The following is a 16,790-nucleotide window of genomic DNA, read 5'->3' on the forward strand; positions in this document are numbered from 1 at the left end:
CATACTGACACTAATTATTTTGATATCATGAAGCCTTTGTCGTCATCATGGCACCATTGAACAATTTCTTTTATTTTTTGTTAAGCGTTTATTTTGTGACTTGCAAGCTTGTTTTTCTCACTCGTAGTTGGAGTCATTGTTAATTGGTGATGATTTCTTGCCTTAGTTTTTGTTTGCGTTAGTGTTGAAAAGAAATAAAATAATAAAAAAGAAAGAGAAGTAAGATGAAAATAATCAAATTACTTACAACTCACAAGTGACAGGTAGTAGTTAATTTTGACACAACTCAATTGATAAATTACCGGTTACCAAACTCAATTAATAAAATATCAATTACTATTTGTGATATTACTATTTGATAACCGGTAGATGAATCAAATAATAAATTGCAAGAGCATATAAATATGACATGAAACCAGTTTCTAAGAACTTTAACCTTCTTACTTTATAAAAATTATCTTTTGCTTCATAAAATTTTTCATTATAATATATCTCATTACCAAGTAGGATACCAATCAAGCGATTCAAATTCCAATTTCACTCTAATAATAATAAAAGTTGAACAAAAACATACATAGACTCTAAGGGTGGGAGTGGAACTTACAATGAATTTGTAATGAGATTCTTACAAACATAATTGTGAACTTTCGTCTTATTTTGCTTAAGTTTAGAAACTTCGTTCGATTTTTTTAAAGATGGGTAAGTTAATGGGACAATATAAGAAATTTTTGGAGGTGATAAATCTAAAGTCTATTAACTTACCTTTTTCTTTCCTTTTTTTTTTTTAAGAAAACCAAAATACTCATCAAACAAAACTCTAAAAACTTTGTGACCACTAAAATTTAGTGATTAAATTACAAATTAATTCTGATGAGTTAACATAAGTGTAATCGTCATCAAGGTTTAAATCTTATATTGATTCTAAACTTTATATGTTATTTTATTTTAGTCCCTAAACATTTAAAAATAACATATTTTGGTCATGTCTTTTGGTACTTGTGAAAAAATCAACTTACGACGCCAAAGACTTTAGTTAACTTCATTCGAACTTAGGGAATAGTATTGTTGCTTATGTTGGTGTTTAATTCTATGATGAGTCATTGATTAAGATCATTGCATGCAAAATGCTTACTATGTATCTCTTCATCATGTGACTGCTAAGACCTTGCTGTGTACAAGTTTTCTTATTGCTTGCCTGAGTGTTAGCAGAACAATATGTTTTCCAAGATGATACAAGTTCGAACATAGAAAATTGATATCAAAGCTTAGTTATTGGGTATTGCTATTCAATTGAGCAATATAAAAGAATAAACTATACAGTGTAAAAGAGTGTAAGTTTATTGTATTATATCTACTTATGTACGCTAGAGAAATTTGTAATGGTGGAATAATGAAGGTGGTTGCAAGAATGAAATGCAAGCCTGAATTAACTTGTATGGAAGAAGGGGATGAATGAAAATTCATGCATTACTAGGTGGCTAAGCTATGAAAGTCTTGATTCGATATAACTTATTTAACTAGCTTATGATTAAAGTGAACACTTCTCAATGTCTTTTAAAGGCCTCACTTGCTCACCTCTTAGCATCCAAATGACTAAGTCTAGTTAAACAAGATATATATGGAAGAATTCACTTACAAGACTTTACTTCTTGTTTAAGGGCAACATCCTCTTGGTGCCTAATGTTCACACTTGTTCTCATTTCAAGATACAAATGATAGAAGTTATCTCGCCAAAACATATTCTTGCTACTTGCCCCTCTCGGGTAGTTACTGATATATATTGGCCAAGTAATAATTATAGCTCAGCTAACGAGATAATAATTATAAGTTAGTCTTCTTATCAATAATCTATCGTATATCCTAAATTACAAATAACACAATGACAGATGGATAGTAAAGGAATGATGAATTGAAAAGTTATAAATATACATTGTATTTAAAGAATACAGGTATTCAGTCACTATACAGTATGAACAAATACAATGTAAAGAAATATAAAAATAGAAAGAACATAAATGACATTACAAGGTAGGAAAGATGAGGAATGTGATCTTTTTCACTCATACCTCAAGCTTTCACTCATTGACTGACCGTAGAAGAGAAAGAAATACTTTACAGGCAGTAGAAAAGTTGTTATTCCTTTCCACCAACTTTCTAAGGTTTGGCCCGTTACGACACTATTTTGGCTCATGCAAGAATGTTTTGGCTCATTGTGTGGCGGTCCATTTAGACATGGCTCTTTTTTCTTGATGAAGATGGAGTCATTTTTATAGGCAAATTTAGGTGGAAAATCTAATATTCTGAACCTGTCAACGTCGAAAGCTGTCTGTTATCAAGTCATGCCACTTTTATTTTCTAGCGAACCTCTTCTTGTCTATTGATAGATTTTTCTCGCGTAGTCTCCTGGCGAGTTTCGCTACAATTTGTTAACTTCTCATTTTGTTCATAACATGCGTCAAAACACTCAAAACAAGGCAAAACATGCATGAATGCTTATGTAAATTGTATTTTCTAAATATTTATGCATTTACAATATAAGCTACACATTTTGACACACTTCTTATGCATTTTGGTCTCATTATTCTATCTAAAAGGCTATAATAACTTGTATTTCTACAAGTTATCACCTTTAAGATTCCATTAACTCTCCAACGAAATGATGAGGTGAATTGCTTTATATATTTAGATGAGTAGGATACCAAATAAGATATTCACTACTGATAATCTAGAGTTTTAATTTTTAAAAGACTATATGATAACTTTTAGTCATTATTCTCCACTTTCTCAACTCGCGTGCTTGATGCAATTCATTCACATATAAAGTCTTTAGTAACTCAAGTTTGAGATATTATGAAATTGATTGATGTAATTTGATTTTTCTCCCTCTCAATTATTTATTTTTCCTTTTTTAGGATCTTAGAGTTCATTAGGGAAATATTTGTTTACAATTTTGTAGAGTTTATTTTAAACAAGTCTTGAACTTATTTTGTTTTTTTGGTTTATTTTACCTTGTCATGGATGTCAATCACACTATGTTAATTCTTTTTTTTTTTTTTTTTTTTTTACTTAATGTCAGTTCATGTTGAATTGCTTTAAGATGATTTCAATTTGAAATAAATAAATAAAGGGTGAGAGTAAGAACAACATGTGAGAGATTTAAATTCTGTAGAGAAAAAAATAGTTTTAAAAGTTTGAGATTAGTTAATTCAAGTTTGTTAATTATATTTATACGTTGGTGTAGAAAGATTTTCTTTTATGTATCAATTTAATTAACTAGTTTTTCAACAATAATAAAGTAATACAAACTATTTATAGTTTAGTGCAAAAAAAAACTAAAAAACTAAATCACATTACAATTGATTTTAAAATTGCAATAAAACTAACGTGAAATCGTAAAAATAGTAAAATAAATCAAAATATTTATAACCTATAACAAAATTTTGGATTGATCAATCATATAAACGGATATTTCTATCACTAACTGTCAATGCCACTTATAGAATCTGAAAATTTTTCTATATGCCATAAATGTTTGGTTAAATTTGCTACTTTTGACAATTTTCTTTTTATTAAATCACAAATTTAATTTTCATGTAATTAATTTTAATAATATAAAAAAATAATAAAAGAATGTATTAAAGGAGAAAGTGAAGAAGAAAAAAACTCTGTCATTTTGAATGAGTATAATTAATGAACATAAATAATGCATAAAAGTAGTTTATGTCATACTCATTCCATCCAAATTTACAAGTTTGAAGATGAAAACAAAGACTTCCAATTGTTGAGGAACCCAACCAAAATAGAAGAAGATAACCAAAATAGAAGAAGATATAAAGTTGAAGAAGAAGATAAGATTTTAAGCTTAAATTAAAATAGTGAAATTTAAAATTTATTTATAGCAAAATTTCAAATATATACTTTTTACAACTTTAGAAAGAAATATGAAATGACTAAAACGCCCCCCAATCCTATAACCTGTCACAATGTAAGTGGTTGAATTGAAAATGGCGAGCTGTCATCTTTACCCCCACAACAAATTCAGGCTGCCCATCGATAAGCTAATATCTTTCGGTTTTTCCAGCTATCACGGACTCCAAATCCCTATCGAACATCCTTTAATATTATTTCTACACCAAGTTTCCTCTCAAACGACGTCGTTATCTTCTTCTATATATTACCCCTCCCTTGCCCTATTTTTCCACCCAAGTCTACTCTTCCTTCGGCGGCAAGGAATTTGACTCTCCCGCGTACCTCTTACAACTTTTAATCTTTCCTTTGGGATCTCCCAAATTTCTTTGCCCTAATTCTTCCCGGTATTTCTCCGATCAGTTTTCCACCCGGCGAATTATCTCCTCTTCAAGAGGTGTGTTCTTTCTTCTCCGTTTCGGTCCTACGATGTTTACTTTACGATGGAAACCCTAGGTGTTTTTTTGTCTCCGATTTCGTGGTTCTTTTGAATTGATATTGTTTGTTGGTTGTTGGTGGTGGAGTAGATGTTTCCCCCCCTGAATTATGGTTTTTTATTTGTTATATAATGAGGTTGAGTGCGAGCGGAAGATTTCTTGGTTCTGTTAGGGTTTTATTGTTCGGATGCCTTTAATTTTTCCGTAATTTGGTGCGAACTATATCGTAGTTTCCTTTCTATCGGTCTTTCTTTGATTCATGATGAGGCAACGGCAGTATGTTGTATCTACTGACAACTTTTATTCCTCCTACTTATACAAGGGCATGTATGGTTTCTTTTCAGTTTTCTGTGGCTATCTGCCTAATGTATGCAGTAGAGTTCTATTTCTTGATTCTTTGAACGAAACCTGGCGAGGAATTGTTTGATTTTGTGCACTTTAAATCATTTCTCAGCCATTTTGCCTTGTCTATTGTTTGCTTGTCTACTTGCGAATTTCTTTAAAATCTTACTTTACAAGTTAAACAACAACTCTATTTTTCTAATCTTGTGTTAGATGGCCGCTAAACCACTTACAACTGAGGCAATTGCCATAACTGAGAAGAAGATGGACATGGCTTTAGGTTGGGCTTCTGAATTTCTTGCATCAGTACCTCTGTGTTCTTGTGCCTCTTGTGAATTAACTGATTATTCCGTTTCTACGTTTTTTTTTAATTAGACGACATCATTAAAATGTCCAAGAATACGGGAAATAAAGGCAGGAAACAGAGAAGGTTACCGGTAAGAATCTGTTTTTTTTTAATGCTTCTAACCTGAGTAATTTACATGTGAAATTGAAGTTTTCTTTTTATTCTAATAATTTAGTCATTTATCTTTTCATATGCAGAACAAAATGCAGAAGTTTCCAAATAATGCTACTCAAGATAGACCTAGGAAGTTGCAGCGATTCATGGACTCTAGATCTTCTCTGAGACAGGTTTGTGCAATTATTTAACGTAATTATCTTTCATTTTGCTTGTTTTGTGTGATTAGTTCTGATTATTCAATTTTTTAGGGGGCTTTGGCCAACAGAAGGTCAAACTTTCAAGGGAATCAGTTTCCTTTGGCAACGGAGGTTGCAAGAAAGGCTGCAGTTGCTCCTATTCGTCCTAGAGCTTTTACTCGTAGGGCACCCAATTGGAATAAAACAAGGTATTGACTGTATTTTTTAACCAACAGGAAGCTCTTATTTTGAATTATGATATGTTGTAGTTGAGCAACCGACTAAAACTGTATGATATATAAAAGAAGACATTATGTGAGAGAAACAATTGAAATCGTTTCTAGTTGGTTTAATTTGCTATTTGATGCTGTGACAGGTAAACCACGTATATACACAATTGATGACTTCTACAATGTCCATCAAGTTTTACTATATGAAGTTAGCAACATAATATGTTGATTGGAAAAACTGGATGATACGTTTTTGCTTCAACCAGTAATATTGGAGTGGGACTATTTCCAATAATTTCATATCTTCCGTGCTGCTTGGGATTTGTTTCTGCTTTATCTTCTTAAGTTGGTTTTGGAATTCATCAAGTTATCTTTTGGTTTTTTTGATGAGTAAAGGGATTGGTGGGAGTCTGCTGAAGGTGGGATGGAGATAATTTGGAAATTGTGAATGAATTTGATTGCTTCAGTCATCTGGAAAAATGTGGTCGTAAAAAGGCTTTTGTGTGCATTAGATATTTGTGTACGTTTGAGTTTTTGCTCCCTGTTAAATGTGTTAACTGTTTTGGATTTCTGAAGAATTCATAGACAACCATATCATTAGAGCAGCTTCGACCAGATATCCTTTTGTTGCAAGGAAGTGGAAGCTGCGTTTGAAGATGTGATGTTAGTTACGCCAGATGGTTTAAGATTGTGGTGTCTCCCTTTTTTGAGTAATACACAGTATTCTTGTTTGTCATGCTCAAACTCAGCTGTTGTTAACTTCCATTCCTTATAGATGACAATTGACATTGTCTTCATTGGCTTGGATTTGAGCCTGGGGTGATGTGAGGTTTTGGTCATTTTTGCACCTATTTTAGTGCTAGTTTCCTTTATTCCACTTGGTGTTGTTCCCTTTTCATTCGCAGTTATCCTGGGGACATTACTAATCCTTCCAACTACCATGTTGTGATCAGTCTACAAGCACTTGTGGACTAGCCATAGGTCTTCAAGTGAGGAAACCATTGACTACTGAAAGTTTTCCAATTGTGAAATATTGTTCTTTAAACTCCTGTAGTCAGCCTGGCTCGTGGAAGATGATTCTTCATTTTCTATTGTAAATTTTTGGGGTGGAATATAGATCTTAATTGTTGCAAGTAATCGAGGAACTTGGTTTTTGGTAATTTGTCGTTGCATAATCGTATGATAACAAAAGTGCTGATGAAACTATGAATGGTTAGTTAAAGCACGTCGAACATTGACTTTATGGCTGCTTCTGTGAGGCATCATCTGTGTAGAATCTTGGGTCTAGTCACCGTGGAATACACTAGTACTGCAGAAGTTTTTCTGGTTGAAGCCTTCTTTTTCTGGTTCAAGTTCATTGATTTGAGGTTTTCTGTTCATTGTGGTCGATTCTTCCTGGAGTAGATTTTCGTTATTTGATAAATACTAGATTGGAGCTTTTCATTGTCCATTAAAAGCAAGCAAAGCATGTGGGGTGATTGATTTGAGGTTTGGATCATACTATATTACTGGAAAGTGCTTTTCTGGATCCTATCAAGCGTAACACATTTTGAGCTGATTCACATTTTTTGATGACTGCATTCACCTGATCTGGTTTGTGTTTTATTTCTGTTAATGGGTAACCGTTTGAATTTGATCAATTATGGAGGTAAGATTCTCTGATCTATCTACAGTTAGCCACTCGAGAACATGTTGAAGAAAATCACTAGTGTCTGAAATTCTAATTTGGATACTACACTACATGTTTTACCTAGTTTCTTTCTTTTGTTCATCAATGATTTCAACAATTTTTGGTACAGGGTTGAGGCTCATCCACCGGTTCCGAGGAAGCCTTTCACCAATGGAAACTTTGTTCCCAAGGTATTTCGTTTGTTTCTTACTAAGGTGTTCAGAGACTCAGAAGTGTAGAGGTTCTTTAATGGATAGTTGCAAATGTTTTATCTTGTTCATTTATTCCTTCCACCCACCTTCCTTCTGCAGGTATCTGCACCGGCCCAGCCACAAACAAATACCACGCCAAGACAGAGGCCACAGACTCTGGACTCACTGTTTGCCAACATGAAGGAACAGAGGCTAAGAGTGTTGTCCCAGCGACAAAATGGGGGTGGGGCACAACAACGGAATGGTGGTCGCCAGCAACAAAGACCTCCTTGGGGGAAGAGGCCGTTTTGGTAACTGATGATTACACAACTCAAACCTGGTGGTGCTATGAATAAGCATATTCGTGTGGGGAATGTAGATGATGCTTGCTTGTCCATGGCACCCGATAGCTGATAGGGGATCAAAAGGATGTGATTGTTTCTCGTCTTTGTTTTTTTTTTCCTTAAAAAATTCGAACTTTGCTGGCTTGCTATTTTTAGCGTTTTCTAGCTTCGCTTTGAACCGATTATTATAGAAATTTGTTGCAATGTATGTAAAGTGTTTTTTCTTTTGTTCTTGTGGCCTATTTCCTCTGGCTTGTTCTGTTTAAATCAATCTCATTAGACCTCCGCTCCCTTCATCTTATTTCTAACACTACCCTGTATTGTTGCGAAGATTGTTATTAATTAAATTAGTCAGCTGCTGAAGGCCAAACAGATTTAATGTCAACTTAACTAGATTTAATTACTCTATTACTCTTAATCAATTTAAAATGATTAATCCCAGTCAACAGATACCAGAAAACCCAAAGATCCGTAGACGATTAAATTAAAAATCAAGAGACAAAATGAGTTTCCCCCCCCTAAAAACTAATAATCTTTCGCTAATTCAAACGATGCTTTTGTTTTGAATTTATAACAAGCAGCACCATTGTGATTACTGCAATTTGTCAAAATAGTAATTTTGAACATGGTAGTAAGAAAACACGTATTATTATTATCTTTTATTTCTTTTCATTAAGTTTTATTGTTCATTGATGGAACACTATTTTCCATATTGGATAATTTATTGAAATGATTTTTAAAATAATTGAACAACTTACGTAAATATAACAATTAAATTTAAAATGTTATTATATGTAGTAAATATTATAAATATAGCAAAATCTATTACTTTACTATATTTGTACCTCTTTCAAAATACTGCTATAATTATTATTCTAAAATCATTATCCATTGTAATTATCCAATAAATAAACTTCTCGGCTCTAGGCTATCCAGTAAACTTTACAACAAATAAAGCTATGTCTTATTTATTTTCAAATTTCATCCTAAAAGTTTAGGTTTTGATAAATAAATAAATAAATATATACATTGTATTACAAGACAAATTACTTTTCAACTAGTTTATTAAAAGAATAGAAATGTAATATTTATTTAGAAAACAAATTAATAAAGAATGGAATCTTAATAGATGAACCTCTAGTCAAGCAATGGGGGTGTAGCTCATATGGTAGAGCGCTCGCTTCGCATGCGAGAGGCACGGGGTTCGATTCCCCGCACCTCCAATTCATCATTTGTATTTTTATTCAATTACCAAATTTGAACGGCTAAGATCAAATTTCCGTTTTACCTTCGTGCACGCATCCGCACACAACCACTCCCGCCTTCGTCTCCTCCTAACGGCCTCTCATTCTTTATCCGCCAAAATCCTTCACTCTAGTGAGAGAAACGAAAGCATTCGACAAATTCTATGCCATTTCTCTACACAGATTCTCCTTCGTTTCACTCCAAATCCCCATTCACACAATGATTCTGAACTTCACTTCACCATGCCTCACTCTCACTCGTCTCCCTCCTCCTAAACTCCTCGAACCACTCGCCTCTTCAACCAATGGCGCTACCGTTTTCATGCCTCTCCTTCTTTGTTCTCACGCTTTCTTTGCTTTCACCTCCTTCTCTAAGTCGTTGCGAGTTAGAACTTCTTTAAGTGGCAGCGACATCGACGGCTCTGCGGCTTTTGAGAATCCTGCTTCGGAGTTACTCGACGACGAGCTGATTGTAGTTGTTTCGGGTGCTAAGGATGCTGATGAAGCGCTAGGGATGATCGGTGATAAGTCAGGGAGAAGTGGAGGTACTGTGTCTGTTTCCGACTGTCGTTTGATTATTTCGGCTGCACTTAAGCGTAACAATCCCGAGCTTGCTTTGTCTGTGTTCTACGCAATGCGTTCCACTTTCTATCAAGGTGTGCGTTTTTATGTTTGATTATTTGAAGTTCTATCTATTTAATAATTTAGACTGATGGTGGAAAATATGGAACTCGGTATCTGAATTGTTGGAATTGTTTTCTTTTAGTTTGCGAGTTGTTAAGAAAGACGGTGGTCTTTAGCCAATACGATACGTCGTTGATTTGGTTTCTTTAGCTATGAAGAAATAATGAATTTTCAATGGGAAACCGTAAGATATCTACTAATTTGCTTAATCCATTGTCATTGTAAATGGTTACAGCATGGGAAGGTGTTAATGAAAATGCTTCCATCGTTGAGAGATGGAAATGGTCAAGGCCAGATGTTCATGTATATACATTGCTGATTGAAGGTCTTGCAGCATCCTTGAGGGTATCTGATGCACTTAGAATGATCGAAATTATTTGCCGTGTTGGTGTAACACCTGCTGAGGAGGTGATAAACCATTTTTGTTCAAATGTGTATGAGCATATTCGTGTGCGGACATTTACACAGTTGTGATGAACATCAAACAATGTACGACAGACTTCCTGAATAGCTGTTCTATGTTTGAAGGTACCATTTGGAAAAGTGGTGAAGTGTCCCAGTTGTATGGTAGCAGTTGCAGTTGCACAACCGCAGCATGGTATTCAGGTATAGAAGTACGTGGCTACTTTTGTGGGTCGGATTCTATCGGGCAGTGTATCTAGGATGAATGATTGATGAACATTTCTTCAAGTTCCCTGGGAAAACTAGGTTTAGACGTTAGATGTTCAGATAGAGTATGACTATGCTGCATTAGCTGTTTCTACGACCATACTTACTATACTAAATAATATTATGGTTGAATATCTATTTATTGCTGATTGTGAAGTATTATCATTGAACACATGTTTGTGCAATATTTATTGTGGTATAGGGTCTTTATGACATGACACTACAGAGTTATCATAAGATAAAATGTTTCCTATGTTTGTTTATGATTTTGGCAATTGTTTGCCTTGTTTTGGTACAACAATTGCTGAGTGGGAAATTGAACCTCTGTTCTTGAGGGATGGATGTTGTGCCAATACAACTTTGGCAATTGGTTGCCTCTTTATTTCAAATTTCTATTAATTTGTTCTTACTTCATATTTCTCCCATCCTTTCATGCCACTGTGTTTCCCTGACTTCTGATATTGTGCGCCTAATCAAGCATTTGTTCAAAGCTCCTGGTTTATTTTTGAACAAAAGCTGATGCTTTATCTCTGAGATATATGATTTGGAGACTCGAACGTTTTATATTCGAGAAATACAAATATTTTATCTGCCAATTTATTTTTTTCTTTTACAAACTACAAGTTGACACCTGTTCCCGAGCAAGCTTTTACCCTTTACAATCTTTTCTTCTTTCAGATTGTATCCTGTGCAAAGTGCTGCTACAAGTATGAACTTATTTCAGGAAACATAGTTAATATCGAGTCAGAAGAAATTCGGTAGGTTCACCTGGATGTTGCTTACTTGATTTATTTAGTTGGCTGGTACTTCAATCTCTCGTCTTATGTGTTTTTGATAATCTATGGTTCAAGTTCTGTTGTCTTTTAAGTGCATGATCGCTTTGCATTTGTGAGCTCAATACATTCTCCCATTAGTACTATACGTTCATTGCCCACTACCCTGAACACTATGAACCTGTAGTTCATGCTAATATTAAATCATTGCAATCTTATTTCGTAACTATATATTAATTATAAGACATATTTGCATTAGATGTTGATCCTCGAATATTCACTTTTTCTAAGGATCTCCTCCTGCCGAACGCAGCATGGATACTCCTGCATGGGAAAAAGCACTTCGGTTCTTGAACATAATGAAGCGAAAAATTCCTGTTGCTGTGCACTCCATTGTGGTATGTATAATGTAACCTCAGTTTGGCTTTGAACTATTTGGTTCTTTCAATTGTTTTAATCATCCAATACCAAACATCTGCTCATTTGATCTATATCTGTTTGCTCATCCGCGGGACGAGTGATGCATCAATTTTTAAGTTTCTAATGTTATTGCAAATTTGCAATGATTTCATATCTTCCCCATTTCTCCGTTACCTTTTTGTGATCTGTTGAGTACTTATTCATCCCATGTATGTTTCATGACTAAATAATTGTGTGGCCTTAAATTATTCAAACGTGCAAAGTTCTGTACTTACCATGGAAACATCATTTTGTTCTCTTTTACAATTATCATATCTAGCTGGTTAAATATCTAATCTTTCATCTGGCTCATGAAAATTTGGCACAACCTTGTATTTATTTGAATTTAACGATACTTGCCTACACTTTTCTTACTGATTTTCTTTATGGCTTATTTGTGAGTTTAGTGTAATCTCATATAATGCATAAGTAGGTCTCCCGTCTCTTTAATATCTTTGAACTACTAACAATAAACCACATACCGTAGGAATTTTTACTAAACGTACATGTAGGAAAATATGCTCTCATCTCATGAATGAGTGTTACTCTCGTCAATCTCCTATTTAGTTTGCCAGCTTCCTGGTTCTCATAAAAGTTTCAAAGTCATTGACTATCCTATGTTTTTTAGACAATCAACATGCACAGTTATGTTCCATTACATGTTTTTTAGACAATCAACATGCACAGTTATGTTCCATTACATGTTTTACTATTCTCTCTGTTCTTGTGCTTCTGTTACTAATTTTTTCCTTCGTCATTCTTCTTAGGTACAAACTCCTTCTGGAGTGGCACGAACCCAGAAGTTTGCTACTGAAACAGCAGATCTCCCGGCTCGAGAGGGAGAAAGGGTGACAATTGCTGCTGCAGCTCCATCAAATGTATTCAGAGAAGTTGGTCCTATTAAATTTAGTCCAAAGGATCCCAATTTGTACTCTGGAGAGGCTATGTGCCTGACAAATCATTCAGATGGCCGGGAGTCACTATTATTAAGAGTGCCAGGAAAGGAAAACTCATCCTTACTTAACCCATCGATCCTCTTTCCACTCATAGTTTTGTCTGCCGCTGGAGATGCTGCCTCTGGAGTAATTGACCCCAGCTTGCCTCAGTTGCTTATAGTTGCTGGATTTGCTTCTCTAGCTGCAGGAGCTACCTTGAATTCATTAATTTTGCCTCAATTCAATCGGGTACAGATTTCTTAGTCACTCTTTCCTGTATAACTATAAGTCTAGACCTATATTTAAACCCTACTTTATTTTATCAATTTATTTTTTAATATTTTCAAACTGACATTATTTTTTGCATGAGAATGTTGTCATTGATTACATGTCTTTATACATGTGTATTTTTAAATTTTGGCTTGTGGTATCAGTTGGTGCATTCAATTATAATTTGACTGTTGTCAACTGTTGAAAATCATTTGAGATGAGTTTTAAAATATTTATTCCTGCAACCCACATTTAGCAATGCTAATGTTCTGATATTATTAACTTTTCTCCTTGAATGCTTGAGTAGAACTAATTCATATGTTTCTTTGTTTGTATCAGCTTCCTCAACGATCAGTTGATATCATTGCTATCAAGCAGCAACTTTTATCTCAATATAATGTGCTTCAGTCTCGTATCGGGGATTTAAAACTAGCTGCTGAAAAGGAGGTATGCATTCACATAGTCTTGACTATTGGTCATTGCATCATGAAGTAAATTTAATTTTTAGTTCACATTCTTAACATCAAGAACATATTACATGGTTTCTAACTAAGTTGAATGCATGAGGTTTAACAATTCATCACACTCTTAAAATTCTTATATTCCTGAAGAAAAACACTGAAGTAGTTACCATTATTTTTCTCTAATCTTCAACCGGGTTTTTTTTTTCATATACTCTCTCATGAGTTGTACTAAGATAAGTTGTCATCAAATAACGTTGTAGATCTGGTTGGTGAACTTTAATTTGTTTCACTCTTTAGGTATGGATGTTGGCTCGGATGTGCCAATTGGAGAACAAAATTTTTGCCGTAGGAGAACCTTCTTACCGGTGAATCCTACTAAACACTATGAATGATCCTTTCTTAATTCAGTGAACTATTGCCAATGTTCATTTTCAATTGACTTATTAAGGTTGTAAAAGTATTTGGATGTTTCGCTTTTTCTTCTTTCTCGATGTCTTCCAAACTCAGTCTTTTTTTTTTTTTATTGTCTCCAGCGCACGTAGAAGTAGGATAAAAAAGGTGCGAGAAGGCTTGGAAAATTCCCTTAAGCAACGGATTGAACTAATCGAAAGCTATGCAAGGGTATGCCATAGCCTAAGTTATACCATTGTCCTAAGAATTTACTTTCGGAAAGGTATGGTTACTTAGTGGTATCTTTTTTGACAGATTTCCTCGATGATTGAGATCGAAGTTGAAATGGAGTCTGATGTTATTGCAGCTGAAGCAGCTAGCAGTGTGGTGCGTGCAATTGCTGCCTTATCATAAGTTTTAGAATGTAGAGTTATTAACCTATTTGGCCCATTTTACAGGAAAGAGTGTCTGAACAGATAGAGCAAATCATGGTGCTGGAAAATCTAGAAGAGGCATGTCTTTATCACTGTGAACTAATTTTTTGTTTGCATGCCTTACTATGTTGTGATGTTGATGTCTAATTTTTTGTTCACGTTAATTGTTGGATATCGTGTCTTTCTCTTACCTCATCCATACTACCATCGGTCTCTGAGTATTTTACTCGTCAACATTTTGAGAAACTTGCTCTGGTTTACTATGGTTTATTCACTATTACTGCCAGGGCTGTCCCGGTGGCATACCTATTGGACTTATTTTTAGTCATTTCCATCCATATGGTACTACACGAAGCACTGGACTTACCTTTTTGATCTCCCATTCCTCATGAACTACTGTTTCATGAAGCAGTGTGAGAATACTTTGATAAACTGCTAAAATAGTTTCTTGTTTTCACCTTGAGAATTGGTGGAACTTTTGGTGGAGGAATTGAAAGTTACATTTTGCAAGTTACACGAGGAGATGTGGAAACATTGACAGCTTCTGAGGCGGTTTGAGGGAGGAGGTATTTCGGTTTTTGGCTGCATGAAATGTGGAAATGTATCAGAGGGAGGGTGGCACCGAGAATGTTGGAAAAATTATTTATGTAGGGAGTTAGGAGAGAGTGAAAATGTTATATTGAGAAGCTTTTGTTCAGGAGGGGTTTGAGTTCTCGAATTATTTTATTTAGCTACTTTCTGTTGAGCTTTTTCTGATTTCATTCAACATTTACATGATAGAAATCCATTCTAATTCCATCAAGTCAGTCAAGCTACCATGGGCCTAGCCTTAAGACCATATAGTGGTGCCCTCTGCCACCACCACACTTAGAGCCAGCCTTACAAACAGCCGGGGTTATATTTCCCTTCATCATATTCAAGTCCTTGACTAGCAACAATAAGCTTTTCCAACTCAATTAAGCTGGAATATCAGAAAATTTTCCGTGAGAGTGCACCGAAGGGTCTTCAAGCTAAGGTCTCAATCACCTAATATACATTTGAATGAAACTATAACCACTACCCATATGTTGCCTTCCAGACGAATTTAGCACATCATAATTAATATCAAAGATTGAGCCTACTATCAGCTGATACTGTGTGTGGGTGTGACACAAAGCTATTTAGAAGTAAGATTGCATTGATTTTCAATTACATGAAAAATATGACTTCTGTGTTATCAAAGTAGAGATGTCTGCTGAGTTTTTAGTTGTTCACAGAGTTAGTTCGGCTACTGTTTTTAATATATGATTCGCATTGGTATTTTTACTGAACAATAAAATCATCATTCAACACCCTTAAATTCAGAACGAAACACATGGCTTTGGTTTCTGTTGTCTTTTAGTTCCTCATATTTTCATCTGGACTATAATGGTTTCCTGATCTTTGGAGCCAATCAGCAGACACTATTTCCATCTTTGGCTAATTAGTTATCTTTTTCTTCTAACCTTTTGTGTCAATACCAATGCAGAGATGGAAATTACAAGCAGAAGCCAACGATGAAGCGGAAAGACTTCTCAACCAATCAATGCCAACAGAAAAGGTTTAGACAAGTGTGTTCTCTCGTGTTCTCAATCCAGGTAACTGTTAGGCCCCCGATTCTTCATGCATCCATATCTCGATTTCCACATCACCTTGTACCCGCACTACCTACCCAGAATTACTATTTGTCAAACAAATCTTGGAGCATCAATAACAAAACCAAATACTTCACAAATATTCTTACTTCTCAATGAAAATGCCAATCAATGTCTACTTGGTCCATGTACATGAAGTTTTGAAGCAGCATCAGGTCAGTGCTTTGTGATCAGATATCTTATTACTGAATATCTCATTTGTTAAATTGTATTATTGTTATGAAAAAGTAAATTGAAATCTAAGTTTCATTTGGAACTTTTCCCTCCCGAGTACTGAAATTTGATTTATCACGTATATATAACACGTTAATGATTCTATGAATTATCCATCTTTTACATTTCAGTAATGTTCTTAGTTGGGTCTGATAGTTTCTTCTTATTGTCCACTGGCTAGAGAACTTTGAATCTAAATCTACATAATTTTAGTTTTGGATTCTTATAAACAAAATGACTTTTACCAATGGAGATGTTAGTTCTTACTTATTTACGAAGGATTTTTCTCAGGAACACTGAGAAAAGGAGAAGAATGAGAAAAAGATTCACGATTCTCCTGTTGAAAAGAAAGATCCATGATTCTCCCCTTTTTATCACTAACTAGAGAATGGAATTTGGTACACTTCTTGCTTTATTCACATTCACCTTGTGAGGTAGAAGGGCCAGTGGATTTTTAAGGTTCAGCTTTAAATGGAATATTCTATAACATACCTTGAGATTGAGGTTGGAACTCTACCTTTTCTTTTTTTTCTACTCTGTTTAACCATTTTTGTAAGAGATTTATAAATTAAATCATTTCCAAAAATTTACTTTCTAATACGTAAACCTCGACTTCTATAAACCTTGAGATTAGCTTCTCATTCTATTCCTTTAAACAGATAGTTCAACATGAATTAATATGTTGGATACATCTAGGGATAGTTGATAAGAATGTACAAGATTTAATATAAGATACTATTAATGGTGATAACTAACAGAATCTT

General features: G+C 34.5%; 2 protein-coding genes and 1 non-coding gene across 4 annotated transcripts; all 3 read left to right on the plus strand.

Moving 5' to 3' along the window:
• The first annotated feature begins 4,181 nt into the window (after window positions 1–4,181).
• On the plus strand, window positions 4,182–8,119 carry LOC101210049. Its single transcript, XM_004148948.3, has 7 exons — window positions 4,182–4,363; window positions 4,959–5,025; window positions 5,121–5,182; window positions 5,289–5,378; window positions 5,457–5,593; window positions 7,414–7,474; window positions 7,595–8,119. The coding sequence occupies exons 2-7, from the start codon at window positions 4,959–4,961 to the stop codon at window positions 7,787–7,789; spliced, it is 612 nt and encodes a 203-aa protein (XP_004148996.1). The 5' UTR covers window positions 4,182–4,363; the 3' UTR covers window positions 7,790–8,119.
• An 849-nt stretch (window positions 8,120–8,968) lies between these two features.
• TRNAA-CGC lies at window positions 8,969–9,041 on the plus strand. Its single transcript has one exon. It is a non-coding gene; the product is annotated as a tRNA-Ala (tRNA).
• Window positions 9,042–9,158: 117 nt separating this feature from the next.
• LOC101209802 lies at window positions 9,159–16,156 on the plus strand. Of its 2 annotated transcripts, none has more exons than XR_969199.2 (12): window positions 9,159–9,718; window positions 9,982–10,154; window positions 10,275–10,352; window positions 11,094–11,173; window positions 11,502–11,586; window positions 12,415–12,831; window positions 13,192–13,299; window positions 13,614–13,764; window positions 13,850–13,937; window positions 14,022–14,093; window positions 14,165–14,218; window positions 15,648–15,673. XR_969199.2 is itself a non-coding variant. In XM_004148947.3 (12 exons), exons 1-12 carry the CDS (start codon window positions 9,283–9,285, stop codon window positions 15,723–15,725), a joined length of 1,737 nt encoding a protein of 578 aa, XP_004148995.1. In that variant the 5' UTR covers window positions 9,161–9,282; the 3' UTR covers window positions 15,726–16,156. The 2 variants fall into 2 exon arrangements, 1 of the variants encoding a protein (XP_004148995.1); XM_004148947.3 differs by having other exon boundaries at window positions 9,161–9,718; window positions 13,614–13,681; window positions 15,648–16,156.
• The last annotated feature ends 634 nt before the right edge of the window (window positions 16,157–16,790 follow it).

The sequence above is a fragment of the Cucumis sativus genome, chromosome 4 (genome assembly GCF_000004075.3).
Source record: "Cucumis sativus cultivar 9930 chromosome 4, Cucumber_9930_V3, whole genome shotgun sequence".
Taxonomy (NCBI): Eukaryota; Viridiplantae; Streptophyta; class Magnoliopsida; order Cucurbitales; family Cucurbitaceae; genus Cucumis; species Cucumis sativus.